Source organism: Spodoptera frugiperda, chromosome 1, assembly GCF_023101765.2.
Source record: "Spodoptera frugiperda isolate SF20-4 chromosome 1, AGI-APGP_CSIRO_Sfru_2.0, whole genome shotgun sequence".
Classification (NCBI taxonomy): domain Eukaryota; kingdom Metazoa; phylum Arthropoda; class Insecta; order Lepidoptera; family Noctuidae; genus Spodoptera; species Spodoptera frugiperda.
In genome coordinates, this window is record NC_064212.1 from 12,716,576 (window position 1) to 12,743,566 (window position 26,991).

The 26,991-nt window shown below is 37.0% G+C and overlaps 1 protein-coding gene across 3 annotated transcripts in view; it reads right to left on the reverse strand.

The window, feature by feature from the left end:
• Window positions 1–26,991, reverse strand: part of LOC118273326 (leucine-rich repeat neuronal protein 1-like) — a 245,848-nt gene that overhangs the window by 49,050 nt on the left and 169,807 nt on the right. For all 3 annotated transcript variants that reach the window (XM_050697179.1, XM_050697183.1, XM_050697182.1), the window contains one exon: window positions 19,794–19,838. In XM_050697179.1, the coding sequence (XP_050553136.1) occupies window positions 19,794–19,838 (45 nt within the window). The remainder of the gene's footprint in view (window positions 1–19,793; window positions 19,839–26,991) is intronic.

Genomic DNA, 26,991 nt, shown 5'->3' on the forward strand with positions numbered 1-26,991 from the left:
AAATATTAATCGGATAATTACACAGTCTGTGTGAATATTAGAAGGTATTATAATTATGATGATTGTTTGGATAATTATAGCTCACAGATAGTCAGACAGTAGGTACCTACCTATTATCACAACATGTTCAATGTGACTCGATAGAAAAACATTTGACCGAAAATATTGTAGGCGACGGGGCGTAGAGGGCGCTGGTGCGACACATTCATTTTTCCATAACGCCGGACGATTATTCACACGCAAAATAATACCTATCGATTTAAAAAATGAATCCTTTTATAAGCGGAACGAGCGTTATTCCGCCGTGAAAATAGCTTCGATGCTTCCATTTTACAGCGCCGAAAGGGTTCCCCGCGAGCGAGTAATAAAGTAATTTATCCACTTCCGATAACAGGCCAATAATCCTCCAGCGCACTTCGCGGGAATATGAGGAATAAATAAGAGGAGTTAGGAGGAGTTGGAAGGAGTTTCGAGGGGGATTGCGCCGCGTGGCGACGGCGATAACGCGCCCATCCCTCGATGCACTTCCGAAGACGATTGCAACTGTAATTCTCATTGAAGTTAGTTAGCAGATAGCATACGGCCGAGCCAGTTGTCAGCGAGTATTTTTAACGAGAGTAACTTCGTTGATACTGGGAATGTCTTCCTGCTTGTTATACTAACTTTGTTCGTGTTGCGAAGCTTGCGAACGAGCGGTAATGTGGTTTAGTTGTGTTTGTTTTTGCGCCACTAAAACTAAAAAGCAAACAGCCGTATAAAGCTTTGAAAGGAATGTTTGCTCTCGAATCTCGAATTTTATTAATTAACTCCTGAATTAGACAGTTCCTATGAACGTAAATCAAAAGTTAATTACATTCAAATATAGATTGATATCATGTTTCCAAATACAATTTACCGTTTTCAGAATACGAATCAATTCAGTATTGAGAGAGTCGGGTTCGGTCGGAACTATCGCTGTGGGGCAGAATGTATCATGTCGTACAAGCCGCGGCGAACTTTATCAGAGCATTGTATTTCATACACATTATCCCTTAAATCCTTCAGTGGCTACGATTCTCATCACGCTCCAAGTGCTGTCCCGGGGCACTTAGAACGCCCTAGGACTTAGTAGTGATGTACTCAACCTATCGGAGTATTCGATTACCGAGAACTCGACCATATACAAGCTGATTACTTAGCCGAGTCAGCTCGGCCATGCCGTTAAGTAGTAAAATAGATTCGCTTGAATTTATTGTAACGAGTATTTGCTGCATAAGCAATGTGTAAAGCTTGGATATTAATAGGGAAACTTGGAAACAACGGTAAAATATGAATGAGGGTTTTTATTGAATCTTGGTTATTCATTATGCATTACGCGTCGTCCACCTGTCCTTTCGTTAATAAAGTGTTAATTACTATGGTGTAATAATCGAGTGATAGTTTTGTTATCGTCCCATCTCTATTCGTAGACAAGTTTTGATTGTAATTCTAAGTTCAGTGAAGTGTGCAGTGTGGACGATAGCGATTATTGTCTCATGAATATATTACCGAGGGTGAGACGCGAGGGTGTTATTCCACAATTAGTTGTCTCCCTGTTAATTTCACGTCGTATTTCATTTGTTTGTTATATTCTGCGGTAGTTGGGCGCTTGTCGTTATTTCTAAATATTTTGACGATGTTGTTTTAACTGTTTGGGTGAATAGAATCATTTGGTGTTACATTCCTTATTTGCGTGTTATTTGAATTTTGTTTATTTATAGTTTAATGTTACTTTTGTTTAAAAAGTTATTAATATACTTTGAACAAAATGCAAATTTAGGGAAATAGTGAAAATATACCAAATACTTTACTTTGAGTATGTGCTACTTTTTGGACACTTTAATTTTATTGCATACAAACTTAAAAAAACACAATTTCAATTGAACAACTTCTTACATTAATATACACCAGTATCAAAACAAAAAAATACAACCAATAACATAACCTCTTCAGAAAACCCATTCACGCACACGGAACAAGATTACGCAACTACAACAATATTATTTTATTTCATGCGAATTTCGTACCTATTCTAAAGTGTTTAATCCCATATTACGGTGGGTGTAACATAATTTCCTAGGCCTACATAGATATGGGGTCTGAATATTACACATAAAGGAGAACAGGGACCTTGGCTAACGATTATGACAACGTTTAGCGGTTAAATATAATCCTGTATCACTAACTGCTAGAGAAATTCTAAATTCTAATTAATCCAACCAAAAATGTGGGATTTAAATCCTTATGGGATTAGTTATGGGTCCCTTTGGGTCCCGTTCTTCCATGGCCGATGTTTGCGAATTGCTGATCATTATCTTAATAGGACAGCTGGAGATTTAGTGAGGGAGCTCAACTCATACGTGGTGGACATGGTGCAATTATATTGTGTTGGTGTTTGGTTCGTTCTTGTTGAAGGGTTATTGATTTAGCAGTGTATGGGTTATTAAGGAGATTGGTAATTGGTTTTATTTTCCGAAGAAAGTGAAAGAATGTTATCACTTAGCACTCACCCTTTTGTAAGCCAATTTTTAGTACCTATCGTTTTTTTTAACGTTTTCTCCTATAAAATGCTATGTGCATATTTAAACCTAGCGGGTTTACCGGAGATCCGGCTGGAAATGTAGGAGCAGGAACGGGGTTGTTTTTAGTCAGTAAAAGATTGAGATACAGGGCAGGAAAAGTAATTGAATGTTTTTACCACTCAAACGTCGAAGAATGGTAAAAGAAGTATCATTTTTAGAGGCACCATGCTTAAATTTACCTAAGCTTGGAAATAAAAAACATACTCCTAATTTACAAAACCGAACCTACACCATACATCATCCAAATTTTAAAGATGGCGTCTACAAAAACCCGCCAATATTTAACGTTTCGAAGGCAGCGAGGTCAGAGCCGTGGCTGCGGTTATGACATGATGGTGTGACAAATGTCAGTAGTTGGTGTAATTCATGGCGTCTCCAAGCACCATTTGTTGTCCCTCGATAAGGGCGCGCCTGGTTTTTAGTCAGTAAGAGTCTGACACTTCCTCTCGCCTCGCCCAGGGCGGTAGAAGCAATTGAATGATTTTCCCCTTCAAAAGTCGAAGAATGGTATAAGAAGTATCATTTTTAGAGGCACCATTCTTAAATTTACCTAAGCTTGGAAATAAAAAACATACTCCTAATTTACAAAAACCGTACCTACACCATACCTAATCCAAATTTTAAAGATGGCGCCTATAAAAACCCGCCAATATTTAACGTTTCGAAGGCAGCGAGGTCAGAGCCGTGGCTGCGGTTATGACATGATGGTGTGACAAATGCCAGTAGTTGTGGTAATTCATGGCGTCTCCAAGCACCATTTGTTGTCCCTCGATAAGGGCGCGCCTGTATTTTTGCTGCGTGCAAGTGATAAACAGGGTGTGTTAACAATGTGTGCTTGTTTATGAGGTGGTACTTGCTAACACCATAGGATACATGGTACTTCGTAGGATGATAGACTAGGATAAGTGTAACTTTGCCAAATTTTCAGAATGTATGTTACTGAGAATTTAGTTAGAAAGTCTTTGAAGAGAGAGGTTTATTGCTTTGGTTGAAAAGAAGAGGTTTACTGTAAGATTTTTCTTGGTATGTTGTTAATTCTAGTGAAAAGCCAAACCTATTTTTACCGACTTCAAAAAAGGAGGAGGTACCACAATAGCAGAATACAAATCCAGCCTTGCCTTTGCCATGGTCTAACTAAGAAATTTAAAGTTGAAAATTCCATGTCAAATGACAGACCCAGTTTATTAATATTTTTTACCGTTTTCATGCAACACTTTTTATCAAACAATTCACACATTAATTGAATAAATGTGACACCTAGCTTTCTACTTGAACCAATAGCAAAAAGATCTATACATCTAGTTTCCTGTGATTTATGTTACCCGGGATCTGGCATTTGTTGACCCTTGGTAAGGCCAATTGCTAGTATAGTCTATGTACCGAAACGGCCATTTGTCTTGCCGTTTGGGACTGCCAATGTTTATTCACTTCTGTTTATTGAGATTGTATTGAAATTGAAATTAATAGACGGCATAGTTTTACTCCCGTGTTGGGTCGCTGGATATAAAATTTATTGCAGATTTTCGAGGCGTTAAATTATAACGTGAGTTATTTATTGAAAGGGTTTGTTGTGAAGGAAGTTTTGTCCTTCAGGCTTAATTCTAGGCTCCAATACGTATACAATATTTATCCCACACGGGAATTAAACCTTGCATTCGGGCATTTTTTTTAAACGTCGCTCTAAACTAGAGTTTGCTCTTGTACCATGGGTGCGTTTACAAACATAGATACAAGTTCACATACCCATAACACCCAGACCCACAACAACAATTTGTGGATCACACAAAGATTTGTTTCGTGCGGGAATCGAATCCACTACACGTTGTAGGGCAGCCAGTTGCCCAGCCGCCTATCGTGCAGTCATTCAATTTAAGTATCGTGATACAACAGATAACTTTAAAACAGCAAATTGATTTAATATGCAAATTATTTCTCACCACGTACTTAGATCAAATACAAGACATACGTATCTAATACCCGCAGGGCTACCAAATCTCAACATCTAACATACATTTAAATATTTATCATTCCGTACCTGCAACTTGATAATAAAACACACGGTACTGCCATTACAAACACGTTAGAAGCGCAATAATTGTTTAGATTCACGTATGATAATGAATAATATCGTGTGAACAAATTTTCAACAACCGAAACACGGGTAACGCCGTCTACAACGATTTATTACTACTATCCGATTCCAACGGAATGCACTCTCTATAATCAAGTAACACTCGACTTTATAGTTGGAAAAATAAGGTTGGTTTTACATTGTGAGGGAATATAGGTTAAGAATATTAAAAAATCTTAAGGTGTTAAAGTTCCCAAGGTTCTAATACATTTAAATTACGTCGGCGTTTTGAGATATATTAGCGAGAAGTTGTGGCGCTGTCTTCGCGATAAAATTGGTTTATGAGTAGATAGTATGGCGATCTGATTGTTTTATACTACATAGTATTGAATTATCTTTATGCTACTCTATGTTATCTTTAGAATAGCTTAGTATATAAGTAGCTAGGCTATTATTTGTTTTGAAAGAACCACTTGAATTTATTTGGTAGCTTTTAATGTCGTACTAGGATATTAGTGAGGTTTGGTACCTCTAGTTAATTTTCTTATTCGCACTTTAATGCATCCATAGTGTACAGTGTGGTCTATTGTACAGTAATATGTATACAATCGTAGGAAGATACTCGCAGTTTTATTTTAATAGATATCAAATGCGGATATGTAGATATGTATTGTTATTTTAACTGTATATTGTATGTACGTTTATATTATTCAGTTAACGATATAAGCATGTTTAAGTAAATTATTCATTTTATATTACTTCAAACTATGCGCGCTAGTGAACTAAACTTCTGATGTGTTTTTTACTGCCACTAGTAAACGTTTTTATCGATAAAGCATTTTGTGGTTTTATATTACAATTTTATTAACTTATTAGCTTCTGTTAGTGGCTTCGCCCGCGTTCCCGTTGGATAAAAGTATCCTATGTGTCACTCTAGACCATAATATTCTACCTTTGTTCCAAATTTCATCTTGATCCCTTCAGCCGTTTTGACGTGAAGTACCAAACATACAAACAAAGATATAAACTCATAAAGTTACGCATTAATAATATTAGTAAGATGGATAAAAAAATGTCTTTTTTTTTTACACATTAAATTTTCTCCTGAGTCATAGATTTGGCCATTCTTCTAGCAAGATAGTCCAAAAAATATCAAAGTTCGATCAAAAATATCCAAAAATGCATCTTATCAATTCCAGTTTCGCTGACCAAAGTTATTGGTAGTTTTACGAGGTATACGAAACAACATGGCGGATGAAAAACATCTCATTAATTGATGTCCGAGCCACGTGTCGTAATCATTAGGAGGGACGTTAAGTAATCACACACGTGTTGCAGTCGTGCACTGGATATTTTAACCTACAAATAACTTAAGTTAACTAAGTCATAGCAAAATAGACCTTATTTTGAACGGTGTTAAGTTCTTATTGTTGGTGGTTTAACGTATTTATGATGAAAGTAAATGTGAATCTTTTTGTTACGTAAGTTCAATATTTCGGACAATTATTAAGAGTGTATAGAAAAAGTTATAAATAACAAAGAACGAGAAGCAAAAATGACATTAATCTGTGTTAAAAATCTTATTGGTGTAGGTACTACGGCGTAGCATTATGTGAATGATTTACTACGAGTGCTACGTCGTAGCAAATGACTGATTACTGTGATTACGCTACGGTTGTCAGTATTGAACAATTCTCTTGTCAATTGAGCTTTTTTTATGGCAAAGGGGACGAACGAGCAGACGAATCACTGGTAAGCGATCAGTGGTAGAAGACTAACACAGTTTTCTGTGTTATTCATTATGAGAATAATGAATAATTCTCGTATTGACTTTTATATAAATCTTGCTGTAAAATATTCACATGCAAATACATATTTTTTATTGTCCGAATATATAAGTTCTTTAGCAATATATCACATTCAATTATCGAAATATCTAACAATCAACATACAACACTAATCCCAATCCCCCAATAACTTCATACCTACAGTTCCAAACCGAGAACATTGGATCCAAGTTTATTACTTCCGAATAACTATCGAAACAATTAGTTTGTCGAAACTCTGTCATTGTTCAGATCCGTAACTGTAATGGTTAGGTTTGTATGCACCTAGATTTAATCTAATTGGGACCCGGCGCCGCAAACTGTCGTGCGATGCGACCGACAATCCGACGGCGACCACAACTATTAAACTGGTAGTCCCAAATCATATGTATAATGTCGTCGGTATAGACGCGAGTTTATGGGGTCAGGGGAAAGGGCACACGACTTGCCATTGTCATGCTTTTGATAAAGTCAAAATTGGATTTTCCAAGTTGGTATGTTGCTTTATGTATCGATTTTGTGATACAAACTGAAAGTATGTTCATCGACTGTTTAGGTAACGCTATTTTTCAATTAATTGAGAAAGAACCTAATCTCACCATCTAACAGTTCCCTTTGTACATTCATAATCAACTTATTTAATCTGTTTAACAAAACAATCAACTCAAATGTTTGAACAAATTAACGAATTTCATTGGAGTACAATATCAAAGCGTACTATACAATATTGTTCTTTTAGTCGCAACACAAACGAAACGAGGTCAAGATTGATGTTAAAAGTAATTACTTTGTGCATAGACTATTGAGTATCGAATCGAAATGTTCGCGTCGATAGATAGTGCCAAACCACGAGTACACAACTCACTATTCAAATAACTAATACTCGATTTAAATCGAATGAACGATGAATACAATTTAAATCGAATGGTAACAAGTTATTTAACAAGTACACCTCTATTATTGAGCTACATAATTGGGTTTTTGTTATCCAATATTTTGTTTAGTAAGTTTGATTAACAGCTTTTGACTATATGTTTGTATGTAGGTATTGATACATACATAATGTAGTTCTGCAACGCTCGATGCTGCTCTAATAGGTAAATGAGGGTCCGTCCTCAGGCTATTTCTATTCTAGTGCGAGACGCAGTAAATAAAACATGAGTGAGCACAGTTCCCTGTCCAGTGCCGGGTCCATTAATTCGTGATAATTTCGGCGCGTCCCATGGTACGGGGTGGGCCCCGATTCGTCCGACCACGATTGATTAATCGTACGGTTGTCGGCACAAGATCGGCAGTCGACTTAATTGAAAAGTCAACATCTCGATGCTACACACGATCGATTACGATACGTGGAGTTAATTTATTATATTTGTTACGGCCGTGCCTCTACAGCGGCCCGATTAATCTGTTGTCGGCGCGCCGCTTGTTGTTTTTAATTAGGCTTTATCTAGCCTTGTCAAAACACGCCGTAAAGAGATGTCGGCTAAAATATTTCACTCAAAATGTTTCGAGCACCTGTGTTCATAATTCAGATTAATCGCTTAACGAAAGCTTAATTCGACGTTGTAGATACTTGTACTTAATCATCTAATTAGTAATTACGATCCGGCGAGCGCTGTAGTTACAAATAATGCTGTTATTACTGAATACCGTGTAACTGCTAAATACGATTATGCAGGGAAATTATAACAAATGAAATTATTGCGAATTAAATTAGGTACGTCCGCAGTTTAATGCTTAACTATGTGTAGTTCTGCTTTATTTGGAGAATTTTTATTGCGAAAAAGCGTACATTTAACGCGAACAATTAGTGGTTTTATATCGCCGTAATGTTCACACACTGTGCTTCTGGACGGCTGCAGGACAAAGCGTAAGTGAGGGTCACTGGCGGCCATTTTGTACAAATAATTCAACAAGATTCGCGCGGAATGGCCGACGTTTCCGGCTGTGGAAACAACTTTATGCTTATTTTAACTGCCGTTAACGCACCTGAAAACAGACGTCTAGCTGCAATGTAATTTTCCTGTGCAGTTATAGGAAGTACCTAGCAGTGGGCACTGCTGCTGTTTCGCAACTATGTTGACAGTTCTGTGCATCTTTGTTCAAACAATAAACACTTCATTTGTGCTGTGCACGGAGCATAAACGTCACGACGCTTAATTCCCCATCTACCTACTACCTACGGAAACCAAGTGAAAATTTCGCTCTGCACTCCAGGCAAAAACGGCACGATCTTTATGTTCGAATTAGTTTTCTTGCTCAGGGTTTAGTACGCATAGATTACACACACACGAGCGGCGAGCAATAAAGGGGGGTTCTTTATGTGGCACGGAACGGAACCGAGTTCATAGGCGATGCGGACGGCGCGGGCGGCGGCGGCGCGGGCGGCGGCGCGGGGAACAATACGCGAGTGACCGGCTCCGGCAGCGCTGCGTTCGCTGAATAACTTCGCTAAATTCGCGGCCAAATGCACTGCCCGCTTCCGTAGTCTGTACTGAAGCGCAACACAGACATAGCTCTGTTTTACTGTGAACACAATTTCGGCTCGTGGTTTATGCACTATGTGTGTAATCGGATAAGTTTCACTCGAGCATCGATACCGCGACTGATCACAGAGCTTCTCTACCATGCGTGTCCAGTCAACAAGGCATAAGTAGGAACCGGCAGCATCATTAAATTACCTTCATTTACTTCAATATCAAAATATGGTTTTTAATTAAGTTCGCAAACTCAAATAAAATATTCATATAGATTTATGGACCTCAGCATAAAAATGTTTTAAACGCATTAAAATATTAATTGAAAGTATCATCAAAGCAAATACTTTATGGGCAAATTAAAAAAGCATTCAGCGCGATAAAGCATCGCCGTGGGAACAGTTAAACCGCTGTGAACGCATAAATTCCGTTCCGTTGCGATAAAAAGCCTTATAAAACTTGCATTTATTATCAGTGCGCCATCGGCCATCGGTTACGAGCGTCGAAATGTCGCAATATAAGGAACGCGGTCATCCGCAGATAGAGGTCATTAGTTTGATGTATGTGGACGATAAAACACGTATTCGTGTTCCTTGTTAGACTCTGTACGTCATATACAGCGGCACCAAGCGGCACCAGCATTTCTTGGCAACGGCGGGAATGGGAACTAAATTTAAATGCATATAGAATTTGACGTTAAGTTGACATTTGCTGTTGGTAGTGCCGCCGTCAGCGAATGTCAAATTATACTTGTCACAGATAAAGTAGCGTTACTGTAATGGTGATAGTGTTTATGATGCTGGCCGTAAAGTTTTAATGCTGTTGGATCCATTCGAAAGTCAATTAAAAAAAGATGGTGTAGGTAGCGACGAGTTTATGGACATTAGTCTGTCGCTTGATTGCACCTTTGTAGATGGAAATGCGGCTGCATCAAGTAGAAATCACTATTTATGATTGTCTCTTTTAAAATATAATAATTATATCACACTGTTAAATGGATGATAGAAAATGATTAAACGTTTCATTTCTACATTTCCTAACGCGTGTCCAAAAATTTTGATAAAGATGGACAATGCTGTTTTTGTTGTTCTTAGAATTGAAATGGCAGTTAAGGTACACATATAAAATATTTTCTTTAACAGTAAACAAGTACAAACAGACACTTTCACCAAACAACAACACAGAATAGATTGACACGTTGAAGTGACACATGATTTGTTCGTTATATTAAAGCAATTATATTTTATAGGACAGTGGTTGTGCAACAGTTGTTGTCCGTAATTGATTCCATGAGAGCTGATAGAAAATGATTGATAGAACAGCTGTCACGCTGTTGATGGCATAATCAGAGCCAATGTTGCAAATCACGCCTCATATGAATATCAGCCGCCATTTTGTATTCGGGTAATGGCGCGAATAAATTATTCCGTAATAATTTGATGATTATTAATGGTTATTTTTAGTTGAATTATATCGTAAATGATTGCTTTTGTATGTTCTTTTTTTCTCAGTTTAGCTTAGTCGGTATTACAGACAATTTTACATCCAATAATGAAAATTAAATGTCACGCACCTCCGACGCCCTTTTGGGCTTAAAACAAAACTACATGTAATTTTGTAAATTAAATTAATTTTACGATACCATCTGCCTTTAACATTATCAAAGGTCAAACAGAATTTAAATTAATTATAATAGAATTAGTTGTGTTCTATCTAACAACAATGATCTAAATATAGGAGCAGTTTTTTGCTTCCAAAGATACAATCGGGGTTGAAAAAAAAAATTGAAACATTACGTCCCTTGCGTGTCCAAGTAGGACGAATATGTTCCGACCTTTTTTATTTACGAACATTAAAAAAAGTGGTTGAGACGTCACGCAACCAAGTAGGTTGTAGTGAAAATGAATTATATATCGGACGGGGTTGCTATGTAAATAAAATAATACGTTAAGAGTGGCCATTTATAGTCGGTACTTTATTTTAAAATTACGCCAGACGTCAGCGAATTTGAAACAATGAAAGCGTCTACCATTACCGCGCTATTTTCAAAAATAATATAGTTTTGTGGATATGTATTTATTCTCCCGTCCGCCTCTAGTGTTTAAGTTGTAAAGGTCAACAAAAGTTTATTAATTTTTGGTCTTGTGGCAAAGACTTTGCTTACTCAAATATTTTGCGATAACTTCAGGGTTAAAAGCGTCCACTACAAAATGAATATTTTAAAGGGACAAACTTTAAGTTGGTTTACCAGATTTTAATGTAAAAATGATTTTGTAAGAAACAGCTTGGACAACTGTGCAAATATTAAAAGATTCTCAATTAACGAAGCTGAGTTCGGAACTTTTATTTAAAAATAAAAAAAAGTTGCCAGTAAAAAAAAAACTTAATAAAACCTATTTAGTAAAATCGAGCACAATTTCTTACAGCCTATTAAAGCAAGTCGTTCCAAGCGTCGGACGTTCGGATTTTACGTTCGAAATTTAAAATAATCGTAAAAATTCGCGCCAATCGCGTGCACCGGTTGCAAACGAAGTGAATAAGCATGGCGAGGTACGGATACGAATAAATAACGTCAAATGAGGATATTGCCGCTTACGTGTGCTCGCTCTCGTATTTATTAGTGCAAAGTGTACGATGTGTTTGCTATTTAGATTAATACTCGCATCCGATTATACCTGGTGTTTGTTTTTAATTTGATTTCTAAGCAATCTGTAATCGGTACTTTAGTTGCTTGTTAGAGTAAGTTATTAGGAAACAAGATGTTTACAAAGGGAACTTATTACTTGGATAAGTACTCAATAATGTGTCGCGTGAAGTGTAGAAGGGAAGAAATAAAGGGAACAATCTTAATAAAAACATTAAAGATAAAATTATTATGTAAGTATGTTATGTTAAGCACCCTCCACGCCATGCCGTTCCACGCGTGACTCGAAGCTTAACAATGTCTACCTTATTCTTGCTTTGAATTGCTCCCGAAAGTGTAAAACGGTGTAAAGAGAAACATTATTCCGTTATTCCGTCGTATATCATATCTCTGTCACCTTTACAAAGCACACGTGTAATTATTCATACATGTGTGCGTGTACGCCATGTTACAGCATCACATTTACAAATTAACGCGACGCGACGCGACGTCGAGCCTAAAACTCAAAACATTGTTACTTACATTCCTAACACAACAATGTCCCGAAATATTTGCCCTTAAATCCTTATTCCCTTTAAAATTGTTCGAGGCTTGCCGTGTTCCCGTAATAAGGCCGGTTCGCGCCGTACGGTATGCCGTGACGGCCGCCTCGTATCTAACGACCCGCCTGCAATTAGTGCGTCAAAACGTTCGCGTGCGTCGCGAGATCCGATATAATAAGGTCGGAGCACGATATTCGAGGATCGGACCCCGCCCCGCGACGGGAATTTTAATAAAGCTTATGAAACTACGGCCAGGTATGATACGCGAAATTTGTGTCGAAACTGGCCTCACATGTGGCTCTACCAACCAACATGTTTTTTTTTACACACCCGGTTTTCTCTTAAAATAATATCGCGGCAGCCCTGCTAATTGTGTTGTCGTTCAGTTTTGTTAACAACGTTTTTATTTCAGCAAAAAATAACATAATTTTGGGCCGGCAATATAATAAATTAATTACGATAAAATAAATTTATTATTCTTTGTTTCAAAATGTTTTGTGATGGTCATTTTTGATAAAGAGATTAAATGTAATTATTTTAATATTCTTTTAGCAGAGGGCACCTAACAAGGAAAATAATACTTCAATAATAATAAATAGGCAGACGTCAGAAAAGCATCCAGTTGAACAAACATTTCGTTACAATGCACACTAGCTAATACATAACCCACATTTCGGTGATGCCATAAAACAAAATTAAATGCAAGTTCCAAATTTGAAAGTCCTCATGCGTTCTCAACCATAAACAATAAAATTGTTATTTTAAATTTCAAATTGTAACATGGTAAGGGGCGCAGTCTGAGGCCGGGCCGGGCTATTATTCATAGTCGAAACACGTTATTTAATTTGCGATATGCGGCAACAGTACGTAGCGAAATAAACGGATAACAGTGTTTGGACGCGCGGCGTTACACTTATAACTAGATTTGCCTTTGTGGAATTCTGCAAACAGACGCCCTAATGGGACAAGGGTTTAAATTCAAAATATATTACGACATTTTGATGTGAATAAACGTGAAACTGCATAACCGTAAAGCTCTGTTTATTAAAGCCCCGCCATGATAAACAGGAACAAATTTATCTTCGCCACGCTACGTCGTAAATTAAGGCTTATGCACTGCTTTGAAGGAGGAAATTATGAAAACGTGAGCTTCTTTAACGGAAATATTGCATTAATCTTAAAAAAACACGGGCTACCGCCTTATTCATTAATCTCGAAGTGAATACGCAAAGTTGCGGCGACGTGTAATTTCCACAAATGACCTGTGTAAAGCGATCTGCGAGAGGTGCAATAACTCGATTTGTGAATAAATGGCTCGGAAGTTGATCTACAGTACCGTCCCAGTTCCGACGTTAGAAGAGCAAAATTCCACCTTCCATTCCATCGCTGCGTTAGTTACGGCGAAAAGTTTCCACAGTGAGATTAAAGCTGCAATATAAGGGGTTTAAAAGAGGATTCTCGATGCAGTTTCGATGTTTGCCCACCCTCAGTACAAGGAAGCTTTTTTTGTTTCGAACGCGACCTCTGACTGTGCGATTTTCGCTTGGATTCCACTTTTGAACGTTGTGGGCCAAATGAAAAATGGCGGCTTAACTGTCAAAATGGTTATTGATGTGCGAGTTGAATTTACTTTTACTGATATCGGATTAGTCAATGGGAGGTGGGAACGACAATCGTGACGCGTTGTTGAGGGCGGGACGGGGGCCCGGCGTCATTTGTTAAATGTTAATGTTTAGCGATTTCTTCTGTATGTGTTCCATGTTCGCTTACGTAACTTCACTCGATTCGACAAGTTCGAGAGCGTCGCGACGAAATAATATGTATGTTTGACTCTGATAAATAATATTCTACTTTCAGATGCTTATTATTTGTTTGCTCGTTATTTCTTCACAAAACTTCAACATAAATGGGAACGCTTATTTTGCGTGGTTGAAAATGGTTTTCCTATATTTCTTTGTTCTGAAGCCTTAAAATACTTGGAAGGGTCCTCAATTTTGTGCTGGTAGTAGTCCCGAGAGCATTGCTAATCTTATGAAGTCCCAATCTGCGGCTCGCTGCGTTCCGCCGCCAATTAGTTCTGATAGGTTCTGTTTAGTTCCCGAATAATGCCGAGTGCGCCCGAGCACCGACGAGAGGGTCCGAAATAGTGCCGACGCTTGACTCAGGGGTGCTCGTGATTTAGTCTTCAGAAGGGCTCACCCTAGATTTTAATGACTGTTTAGTGTTTGTATCCCAAGTGAATGGTCCTTTCGGGTCAGAATGAGGGTACTGGGTATAATGTAGTATAATGACATCCTCTGAATGTTCGCCATTAGATATCATGTCCGATAACTCGCGCAAATATGAAATTGGACTCGATATTTCTTATTAGGTCTTTCTTAATTGGGTTTACAATCAAACCTGATTTTGAAAAGCTTTTAGGTATAAAATTGAGCCTGAATATAATAAAAGAACAACGACTTTATTTGCTGTTTGCGTATTTTACCGTGATCAGGACGTCGCGTGTGTTTAAAACCGAACGTCCTGTATTTTGCTTTGATCACTGCAAAACCAATGTAGGCATGCAGCCCTACAGGGCCAGGAGAGGCGCAGACAAGTGGCACTAAGTTAGCAAGGGGCGAGGCCGCTCGGGGCTCCAAGTCGCAAGGATCGCGAAATTACTCGCGTTTCGAGTGGCCCGAGATTAGAGCTAGTTACGATGATATATACGCTGTTATAGCGATTCTGGCGCGAAATTTACTAGTTAGTACTCACAAACTACTAAAATTCGCGCCACGATAGCGTGTTTGAACAGAATTAGGTTTAGAACAATGACCCATTTGTTTGTATTACTTATGCGTTCAGCACAATAACGGCTGGGTTATGAGAAAATGTTCAGCTGTAAGCATGTTCATTTAGATAAAGTAGCTTTAATTAAGCCATAAAAAGACTGACGGCGGATTCCCTGAATGTAGGTTAAAATCCGAAAATACGTGCATTTTACTTTGTTTTCACAACATATAAGTTGGAAATGTATAACATGTTTGCGTTTTCAGAATGTATGCACATTAAGCTACTTTCAAGGAGCGTTATGTTTTAAGTAAGGAGAAACTACTAAAATGGATCTTCTAAGTAACAAAGTAGTAATTTTTCAAAGTTAATTATGAAAGCGTGAACTTGACTAATGTACAGAAAATGTTCACACTACGTAGAAGACAAAGTTTAGTAACTATCATACATATTAAATGAACGAGAAAACTTTTTCTTTACACGTTATAGAGACGAAGGTGCTCTTACTGGAGTTACCGAAGTAATTAGCCGAAAAACTTACAAGCCTTTGTATCAACGGTTTTAACTTAAAATTTGGGAGTTCGGGATCCTTCGGAGAAAAGTAAAAAGGGCGGCAAAGTCTTTCGGAAATTAACAGATTTCATTTGGAACTCGCGGACAAGTTGTATAACAATCTCCTTCTTATCCGCGTCTCTGCTCGGAATCTAAGCACGTATTAATTCGCAAGTTTTCGGGCTTGATGACTGCACACCGTGGATGCGGGAGCCGGGGCGAGGGGGCTCGAGTAGAGACGAGATCGTGACGAGAATCGCGAGTGGCCACAATAAAAACCTGAGAAGGTGGAACACTTCTTCGGGAAATTAGTTGTCGCATTAGGTACCTATTACTGGCGTTCGGGTGCTGATTAACCGGCGTCGAATCGAATTTTGGGGGGCGAACGTGTTCGGAACGCGGCCATTGCTAATTATCGCGCTCTTGATGAATGTTTGGTGAGCGCACCTCAATCAATGCCATGTGATATTTTACCGCGAGCCGAATGCGTGTAACAAAAGGTTGCCCTGATTTGTACATATTTTCCTCAAGTCTATTTCTTTGGTACGAACAATTTGTGTTTCTTGGAAAACGTAATAAGTAGAGGTTTTACTTCTTCATAAATAAATCAATATTATTGTTATTAAAAATAGTACCTAATGATTTCAGTGTCAGGTTTTTAGGGTGCTAATTGTGACAGATGAATACGAAACTCCAGAAGTCTTCCAATAAGTAGTACAGCAACACACGACCCTCTCGCAAAGTTTAAAACAGTTTTTGTGTTCCGAACTCCAGTTTCTTTTAAACAAATGTGATAAATCATAAGTAGCTATGGAGTTCGGTGTTTGCTATCGGTACGAACGCTCCACATTTGCATTAAGTTGCTTCGAAAAATATGCATGAGGGTCTTTTTGTACCGCTAAAAAGTTTTTGTCGTGAGGAACAAACCTGTAACTTTGCACTCAAAAACTTTGGAAATTACACAGTGCACGATGAGCAATTTATTTTAATTAAATTTTGTGAGTATGTGACTTTTAACAGTGTAATCCTTCGCATGTTCCCTTGAGAACTGAACAGAAAATGTTTTAAAAGCAGTTTTAGTTTGATACTGGTTAAAAAGAAATAGTCATTTTCAAAATTAGAACTCTCATTTAAAGTGAAGCGTGCATTCCGATTTCCGATCACTTTTAAAACACTTCATTCTTATTCAAAATGAGAACATGGAATAAAAAAGCATCAAAGTTGGTTAGAGCGGGGACACCGCTCCACAATTAGAACAAAAGAGCTAAAGAGTGGCTCTTCAAAGCGCAATCGATTCCGTAACACACCCGCAACTGAATTACAGAACGTGTGATTCAGGAATATTGCTACTTATTCAGATTCTTTCTTTATTTCGAACAAAGAACACCTTTTCGATTTAACTTTTTTACAATTATAATTTTTTTTTGGCAATGGCAGGGAGCTGTCACTTTCATACCTTTTTTGTTTATGGCAACCCTGTTGTGTCATCGTTTTGACAGGTAGACTAAAATTTACTTGATATTTATTTTGACATACTTTATGAATATTCAAATAAACTTAAGAATCTGTGAACGTGAATCTAGAACGTAGACCAATTTTATTCTGTTGTAGGTTGTACCGACAACGAATGTAATTCTTGTACTTACTACAAGCCAGACAAGTAATGAGACTATGAGATTTACTATTATGTACATATTTGCTTAAGCTTAGGCTCTCTCCTACCAAGTGACGTCGCGTCGTCTGTGTCGTTCTGTATGCTAGATTTAAGGTAATTTTTGTACTTAATATTCTTCTATTCTAAGTCTTTGCCAAGGAAAACAAAAGCCTAGGTCCTAACTATAATAAATTTTATGATTTCGCAATGGTTTTTGTATGAATTACAAAAATAGTATAGAACTAATTCTATCGAAATGTGTAATTTAATTAACTTTTAAATCTTTAAAAGTCGGCAGAGAGCTAATAGAAAGATACTATCCTTTACAGGAAAATAAAACATACACATAGCATGGAAGTCATCAGTCACAAACCATTTACCATAGCAGACATCAAAGCGCCTACAAAATCACGAAATAATATAACAGCATAACGTAACATAATATTAATAACAACTGTTATAATTATATTAATTGAACAGTATCTGTTTCAATGAATTACATTATCCAAATCTAATTATTAGAACGTGACGTCACTGTAAGCGGTTTAATATACGATAAGACGGGGAGTAATTAAGCGACAGAATCTACTAAGACTTACGAGGCAGGGCGGCCATGTTGTTTCTTGGATAATTTGTATTACATATACTAGGTTTTGCGAACGGGTTTACGTTATAATGTGTAACATAACGTAGCACCATCTGTTACTTCATAGTCGAGCTATTTTTAAATATAAGACCTACTTGCGGTCTATTATTGTCGTTACATATATACATATCTAGACACACGGCAGTGTGTCCGCCAAGTTCGAGCAAAAAAACCGACACACCGGCCGTGGGTCACACAAGGACCCACGGCCGGTGTGCAGGGACACGAACCATTTCGGGCCAAGTTCGACCCACCTATAACTCAAAATCTATTTTATCTACGCATATGAAATTTCTAGTATCTATCGAGATCTACAAAATTTCATTAATGTACCTATTGTAGATCTTGAGATATTGACGTCAGAAAATCGCTATTTTTACTATACACTCACTGACTGACTCACTCACTCACTCATCAAAAACCTAGACCACTTCCAATAGTCGTATTGACTTGAAATTTGGCATGGAGGTAGGTCTTTAGGTCAAGGTAAAGGAAAAAATCTGAAAATGGCCAAGTGTGAGTCGGTTTTAAAAATAATGAAGGTGTAAATTCATACCCCTAAGGAACTAAAACAAAAAAATTATCTATATCTTCCAATGGTCGTACCGACCTAAAATCCGTTACGAAGGTTTGTATTTAGTCAAAGTAAAGTAAAATAAGAAAAAAAGAAAATAAACCTTACAAAAATAAATGAAATCCCACTCAAAACATAAATGTGAAAGGCTGCCAAGTTCGATAATATTGGAATGCTTAAGAAGTGAGATCTAAATAAGTACCAAGTTCCATACACAGACCTCAGTTAAAAATGATATAACTTGGCAAGTTTTAATAGAAAATTATATACTTGACTCATTGCGTTTAGTAGGTTTATAACAAAGTGTGTGAAAACTTGCCAACTTGTTATATCATTTTTCTGAGGTCTGTGTATGGAACTTGGTACTTATTTAGATCTCACTTCTTTTATAGGCGAAGCATTCCAATATTATCGAACTTGGCATCCTTTCACATTTATGTTTTGGGTGGGATATATATACATATACAATAGGTGACACTCCCTCCTGCCTCACCCAAGGCGGGAGAAGTCATTGGATGATTTTCCCCCCTCAAAAAAAAAAAGGACTAACCGATGGTTACTGCGTTTTGACTCATCAAGATATGCTATCTCGATGATTGCAACATTGAATAAAACTTATTTAAAAATACCAACGACGAAGGAACATTCAAAGACCAAGCAACTTAAAGACACATTGTAACTATTTCATTCACTAACGAGGAAAAGTAAGTTAACAATATCAAGTAAGTATAAGCATTACTTAAACTTAGTAGTTATTTTTAAACATAACTATCTTCACTATAACTTTATATGTGAGTATCGAGGGAGACAGTTACTTACTTCGAAGGAAAATACGTGGGTATACTTCAATATCATGATAGTGACGTGTCTAATTTTATATTCTCTTAGGATATAAATCTATAGCGGTTGGTGACCCTAGCGAACGTGCGGTGGCTAGCCATCCAACTATTTTACCTCAACTATAGTTTCGTCAGACCCTAGTCCTTGTTGGTGTATTTCTTTAATCGATTCTGGACTTTATCTTTTGTGAGTTAAGGTTTGATATCTGTTAATTATATTGGGTGAGCTTAATATGCTGTTGTCTTTATTTTAGGTAGTTATATACTCCTAGTCCTTGTTAGTTATTATTTTATGGATTTTAGACTTCACCTTTTGAGATTAAGGTTTAAAATCTGTTATACGCTGGTACAGCTTGATCTGTTGTTGTGTATATTTTAACTAAAAGGTAGATAATTCATTAATGTTAATTATGTTTTTGTAGGACACGTCTTAAGGCGCTGACGCAAAAGAAGAGAGTGATATCATAAAATCACAGGAAATCGGCGTGAATAAATGCAAGTGAGTCCTGATAATATACTCCCAATAGTATAGACTGCCTCGTTGGTCGAGTGGTACCATGTGCGACGATTCGTGATACTTATTTTTAAGTGAGACTTACCGTTGGTTTATGACTGGTAGGCGAACTCATTTTCGTTGTTCTAACCTGTAACAAATAAAAATAAATTATAAGTTTTTAAAAATAATATTTAGAAAAGGACTTCTATAAACCGGTAAACGAGCAGACGGATCACTTGAGGGTAAGCAATTGCCGCCGCCTATGGACAACCGAAACACCAGAGGCGTTACAAGTGCGTTGCCGGCCTTTTGGGGGTTAGAATTTAAGATTGGGAAGGGGGGTAATTGGGCCTCCGTTAAACTCTCTCACACAACGAAACACAACGCTTGCGTTGTTTCACGTCGGTTTTCTGTGAGGCCGTGATATCACTTCGGTCGAGCCGGCCTATTCGTGCCGACGCATGGCTCTCCCACATTTAAATGACATACAATGTATTTCAATAAACATAGTTGTAGATTTACCACAGATACAATGTATGATAATATTATTTTGATTATACATATCTATTATATATTTGATTAGCACAAAGCCGGGTGGTTTTAGTTAATCATAATTGTTTAGTTACATTCATATTAAAACAGTGAACCTAATCGCTTTTAATTATTTCGTGTAATTACTGATTATCTGCATGGCTTCACATGTTATCCTGAATAATATATTTGGCATTTATTATGCCTATACTGGTGTTATAATAGTTATTGTAGCGTTGGTTTTGATATTAGTACTATTTATTACGTTTATATACGGAAATATACACCTAAATATATGTATTTATTTCTTTTTGTATTGTCTATTGCATCCATACCTACTTACTTACTATAAGAATCAAAAAGTATGTTTGTTTGTCCTTTCTTCAAGTCGCGACGGAGTGCGTTTATGACATGATTTTTGTATGCAGTTAGTAAGGTGGCTGGAGAGTGACATAGGCTACTTATTGTCTCTTCATAACCCCCCACTTTCCTAAAATAAGAGGTGAAATTCTGTATGGAACATACCGCGACTTCACCCTTATTAAACACTCTGCTTCATTCGTCAATTCAATGTTCATAGGGCTAGAGAGCGTATCTTATTAGGAGCAAGCAAACACTAACTTAGTCGTGGTCAGGCGCATCTGACAACCATTGTACCTACCTCCATTGTACTGTCTGCAACACCCGAGGTGTCGTTGACGATTTGAGGATCTGGTTTTTATTTCCTTCTAAGGGATAAGGGCCAAGACCAATCTCTAAATGGTCAGCTAGGCGCTTGTAACACCTCTAGTGTTGAGAGTTCATGAGCGACGCCAGACGCTTATTGCTTACCATCAAATGGTCTTTCTGTTCGTTCATTGCCATAAAAAGGACCTATATAGCTAACTAGCTACTCCCGCGCTGTTTCACCCGCTCTATTATTAGTCACAGCGTGATGTTTTATAGCCTATAACCTTCCTCGATAAATGCACTATCCAACACAAAAAGAATTATTCAAATCGGACCAGTAGTTCCTGAGATTAGCGCGTTCAAACAAACAAACAAACAATCAAACAAACAAACTCTTCAGCTTTATAATATTATAGTATATAGTATAGATAGTATATATGTGATGATATTGTATACCTATCTAGTATCTATTTTACTTTGTTTTTGTTAGAATCTTTGTCATTGTAAACCATAATTATTATAAACACATAGAATATTTAAAATGAGGCGTAAACGGGTCTTATAAAAAGTAATTGTAAGACCGTATTTAATGAATTCTAAAATAAAGCAATCAACGGACGGATATTAAAATTATAGTTAATTAAGACTTTTATTCGAATGGCAAAGGGTTTATTATGGCGTGCACTGTAACAAATTAAGTGTGGGTGAATTATTTTAGAATTCCTACGCGGAACAGAAGTGTTTATTGAAGACCTTTGTTTTAAGTCTTGTATTGTAGCTGCTTATGTTACCAGAAATTGTAATGATTGATTCTCGAGCTATCGTTAGATAGTTGCTATATCGTAGATTTACTAATTATCTAAATGTTTCGATAGAAACGGAAAAGTTGGGTATTGACCCAACCATTGAATATGAAAAAGTTTAGATACTTATGAAAAATATTATCAATGAACTCAACAATAAGAATGGTTTTCATGTTATCATAAAAACATAAATACACGCTCATATACAATTTTAGACATGTCGACATATCCAAATCCGCGATTTGACTCCCCAGGTAACATCAAAGAATAAAATAATACAACAGACGGGCAACAGTATCACAAAGCGTCTATTTTGTTTAAATCAATCGTTTACAATGGACGTATTGTGCATTTGACGTGTGTAAACGCGTTTACGAAGCTCGTTGCGCGCTGCGGACGCGTGGCCTTTGCAAACTCACTTCACGGATGATTTGCTTGTCCGTATTCAACTTCGAAGCTTCGGAAATTTCATGTTTGTTCCCCAATATTATTGGCAACACACGTAATGGAGCGAATTTATTATCAAAACTATCTGTTTAATTAATAATTTTACGTTTAATTACAGTTTAGCAGGCTCCAATGTTATTACCATGTTATTTGTTCGTGATATTATTATGTAGTTGTAAGTGTGTTATACATAGTTAGTTACCAGTTTAATCGTATTGACTGGAATTTGATATTTGATAGACTTGTTTTAGAGTTTCAAAACAGTTTATTAATACTTTTCTTGAACAAGATCCCTCCTCACATAAAACATAGGTATTACGCCCTCCAGCTTTCAATTTAGCCATGAAACAAAACTAATCAAGTAACGTTACGCGATATTTGTAGCAGAGCCCAATACCATATCGGCCTAGATGTAAGAGCCGACGCAATTTGCAGTAAATAAGGATATCGGTTTAGCGTCATTATCCCGGCGCGGCCCGCGATATAACGGACCTCGTAACGCGCCTTCACTTAATGAGTTATGCCCTACCCGCCTCTGTTGTACTTAGCTACACCGCGCGTCTCACAACACGATTTATTGTACCTACTTGCTACGTAAGCAATTTCTTTAAACGATTTTTCATCGTATAGGTAAGTAGAGGCATGTTTGAGTAATGAACGATGTAAGTAATAAATTACCCTGTTCTTAAGCTACGTGTTTTGTGCGGCTTATTTTTCATACCGGCACTGACGCGAAAATTATACTTAGGCAACATCTGTAGCCTGCGTTAATCACCTGCTTATTTTAAACAAGATTTACAAGAATGGTTGTGTTCATAATTTTCATTTCAAATGTATAACATTTTCCCAAATTTTACGATTTAATATGCTACAAAATACTTCCAGTTGTAACGAGAAATTTGTCTTTGTTCAACTATATCTCAAGCTTAAAGCATAAAATGTTTTATTAGTGTAATTACATTCCGCTCAAGAGTTTACTATCACCGTAGCCGAGGAGCACGATGCACATTTTATTTTAATTCAGTGGGATTATACGGCTTATCCCATGAGCGTCTAAATAGAAGGCGTTTGACGTTGTCCCCTCCAGACTTGACGGGACAAAGGAGGGACGTCCGAGATGGTTTCTAATTACGACACAGACCGTTATGCAAATCGGGGGCCGACGCGGCGGGCTCTTTGTCTCTAATAAACATGCGCGGCTCTTGCGGTCAGACCGCCAAATTGCTCGCCTTCCACTCGCCCCACCGGCAATAAAACCACTTGAATTGTAGTGCCCTCTCTCTACAATTAGTACTCTTTGATCGACTACATTCGACGAACCTAACATTGAATTTCGCTCGCCGCCGTACTAATTCTTAATTTTGTTTTAATCTATGTTTAACTTTTGAATAGCGAACCCGTTTACGGCAGCGTTTATTAGGAGCTAAGACGTTCCGAGGTGCACGGGCGGAGCTATTTAGTTGGCAGATGCGTTCCGGTAAATTGAACGGCTTCGAGGTCCGAGGAAATCGCCAGGTCGTGCCGTGACTTCGCTCGTTGCGAAACTGGGCTAAAAGCACCGCTTAGCCGCCATTCGGCGGTAATTTTTCACGGAAAACTGTCCGACCGTCCGGCGGACATACCGCCGATTTAAACGAGTTTACGAACGTTTCGACAATCTGCTCGGACGTTTTTGTTCGGAACGCTATTGTTTTACGACTATAAATTGCGAGGTAAATTTCGAGCGTCAGAATTCTCACAACTAACGCTGGGGACGTTCAGTTGGAAAAATATTCATTTTTCACACGCGCGGCAATATTTCCGTTTTTATTGGAACAATCGATGTGCCTTTTACTGGTGTCTGTACAAAGGTTTGCTAAGCGACGCGGTGCCGTCGGTATTCGCGTATTTCGGAATCGTTGCATTTTCACTTCGCGTATGCAAGGGAAGTCGTTACCGGTGTCGTGATCGCGAGCAAAAAGTATAAACTGCTCTATCGGCCTTTGTAAATGCACACGTTGTAGTTTACATGGTCCTTGTCAGCATTGTAATTTAAACTTTAACGCGTGTGTTTATAAGATCATTTTGCTATGAATATGGGATTGTGTATACGGAGCGGTTTATGCGAAATGAAATTGTAATAATATTCATTTTTCCGGAAGCGGAGTATTCTTGTGAATGTTTGCGTGTGTTGTGCACGCGCCACGTGCAATAAAATTATTTACTAACATTGTACTGTTTATAGTTTAGATCGTAAATATTAATGTACCACAGCAATAGTTTGTTTTATTACGTACGTGCTTACATTGTGTTGAACTATAAATTATTGTTATCTACATAATTATATCATTAACTAAACTAAAGTTTTAGTAACTGACTCATCGTTACATATAGTTAGTTACTACCGCTATGCATGGGGATCCTGGATTGAGTAAACTACTTATTACCTATTATATTTTTGTACCTCTTTAATGATGGTAATATACATCAATCCAAAATAGTGTCTAATTTATAATATGTATAACATACGCGTTTTCGTGTAAAGTCCTGTATCGAATAAATAAATTTTCTCTCCTTTAAAACTGCGTGATTTTCTAATATTCTTGTTAAAAAGCTGTTGGTACGGAGAAATAATTTCTGTCTTGAGCGAAATAATTAAAAGTAAGGTACCTGCTTTGTAAAATGTATATAATATAATATCTACCTCTTGTGAATTTGCTTTACTTTACAAAGTGCATTACGTCAAAGAAGTTTCAAGAAAGTGCATTATCATTACTTGAAAGTACGTTTAATTTATTTTACGCTTCATTTCTTGCTTATAAGATGCTTAGGTGATAGTTTTAAAGCGAAATCTTTAAATTTAAAAATAACCAATCGTATAAAATTGATAATGTAGACGTTACAATACGATACTAAATTGGACAATTAGGCAAAATTGGTATTAAAATGATGAAATTATGGTAAGTTCCTACACATAGTCCTTTGTAAACCAACAAGGCAGTTACGAATATAATTTAATACACGATTAAATTTTTGAATAATCTCGTACCTAAGGACCGAATGGGAATACACCGTCCCATCAGAGGATCGACATCGGAACTAAACCCAGATTAAACTAAAACCCTGGCTCAAATCTCATTTGTTTCGGGTGGCACACACAGCTATACATTACCAGTATAAACTGACCGTTGAATACAGCAAAAGATCTTTAAAAGCGAGACCAAGACAATCTGGTTTATATAGCTCGATGTGAGCACGTGTACTTACCGTGAATTACTATTATTTTACTTCAGTGAAACTAATTACTGAGAGACTGTTTCAACGTAACGTTCAGTTAATTAATCCTTATTATATATTTGGATGACGATGAGAACTAAGACGGCTACCATTCTGGAGAAAGGAGATAAGGGTATTATCTAGTTGAAAATTTGTTTCCATATGCTGCGTGTTTAATGAAAGAGCTTCTGTTTTAATAACAATTTGTCTATACACCTTAATCCACACTAATTTACAAAAACGATTAGATAGTACCAGTTTCTGCTAGACTTCTTACCTACAAACGGTAATTCCCGTATTTTGCTGGGAATTTCTCTATCATTGTTCCTCTAAATTCCCCAAGAAACATACACGCATTTCAGCTTCTTAGTTCTAGCAGTTTCGGCTGTGCATTGTCTGTCAGTCACTCAGTAATAAAAGAGTTGTGTACATAAACATAATTACATAGATTATCTAAAAGCATTCATCATTGTGTAACAATAAAACAAGAACAGAACAAAACAAAAATCAATCATTTTACACAAATATAATTTTGACATTACACCCGTGGTTCACAGTTGGAAAGCTAAAAGCTTTATTATTCAGTTGTTAATATTTCATAAACCTGTGTGGACTAATGAAACTCGTTTCAATATAATAAATTATGTTTCGCTGCGAATGACTGCGAAATAATACACTCACAATTAGCTATGCTGGTGTTGAATGGATTTTACCAGCAAACAGAGGTTCTGTAGACGGGTTCAAGTTAAAAACGAGTTTTTTGAAAATATTTTGTTTAATTTTCAGTACGCCATGTGCATATTATTGTGTAGTTAGATCTTATTAATGTTTTTGGATTATTATTTGGGGTTATTAGATTGGTCTCGTCTAGACGGAATATATTAGATACAACTGTGCTACGTTTTTAAAAGTAAAGTAAATACTTATTGTTGTTTGTAATGTTCATGTTTAATTATACGAGCGTTTAATTAATATAAAATATGTTGTTTTTCTTTTTAATAGTAAATGGGCATGTTGTATAACTTACAAATCAATTTAAATAGAATATATCATTATTGACAATTTTATGTCATACGGACGAAATAATGTAACCGCTAATAACTTTTAAATGGCGCCACAATAAAATTAAACTTCAATTGCAAATAATTACTTTAAAATAAATACGTGTCAACATACCAAAACTATTGTTTGGGAATATTTAAAGTTGTTTGTTTATTAAGTCCAATATTTGTTTTTGATTGCACCAGTTCGTCAATGACATGCCTCATTTAACAACCTTTTGTTAATATAAATAAATTATACAGAGGCAAATGTCCCGAAAAAGAACCATCCACTTCTTAGTCCACGTGACAGAACAAAACGACTATTTATCTCTGACAAAATCAAACAAAAACAAAAGTCACATTGATTGCAACTTCAAGTCCACTCCGAAGTCATCAGGGCCAGCACTTGTCCACTGTCCACTATCCAAACAATAGTGGGCAAAACAAATTTATCGCAGTGATAAATCGCAGAACGTTAGCGGAATAACTTGGTCCATTCCTTTTGTACGATTGATTGTAGATAATTCCAGATTGGTGAAAGAAAATTGCCTTC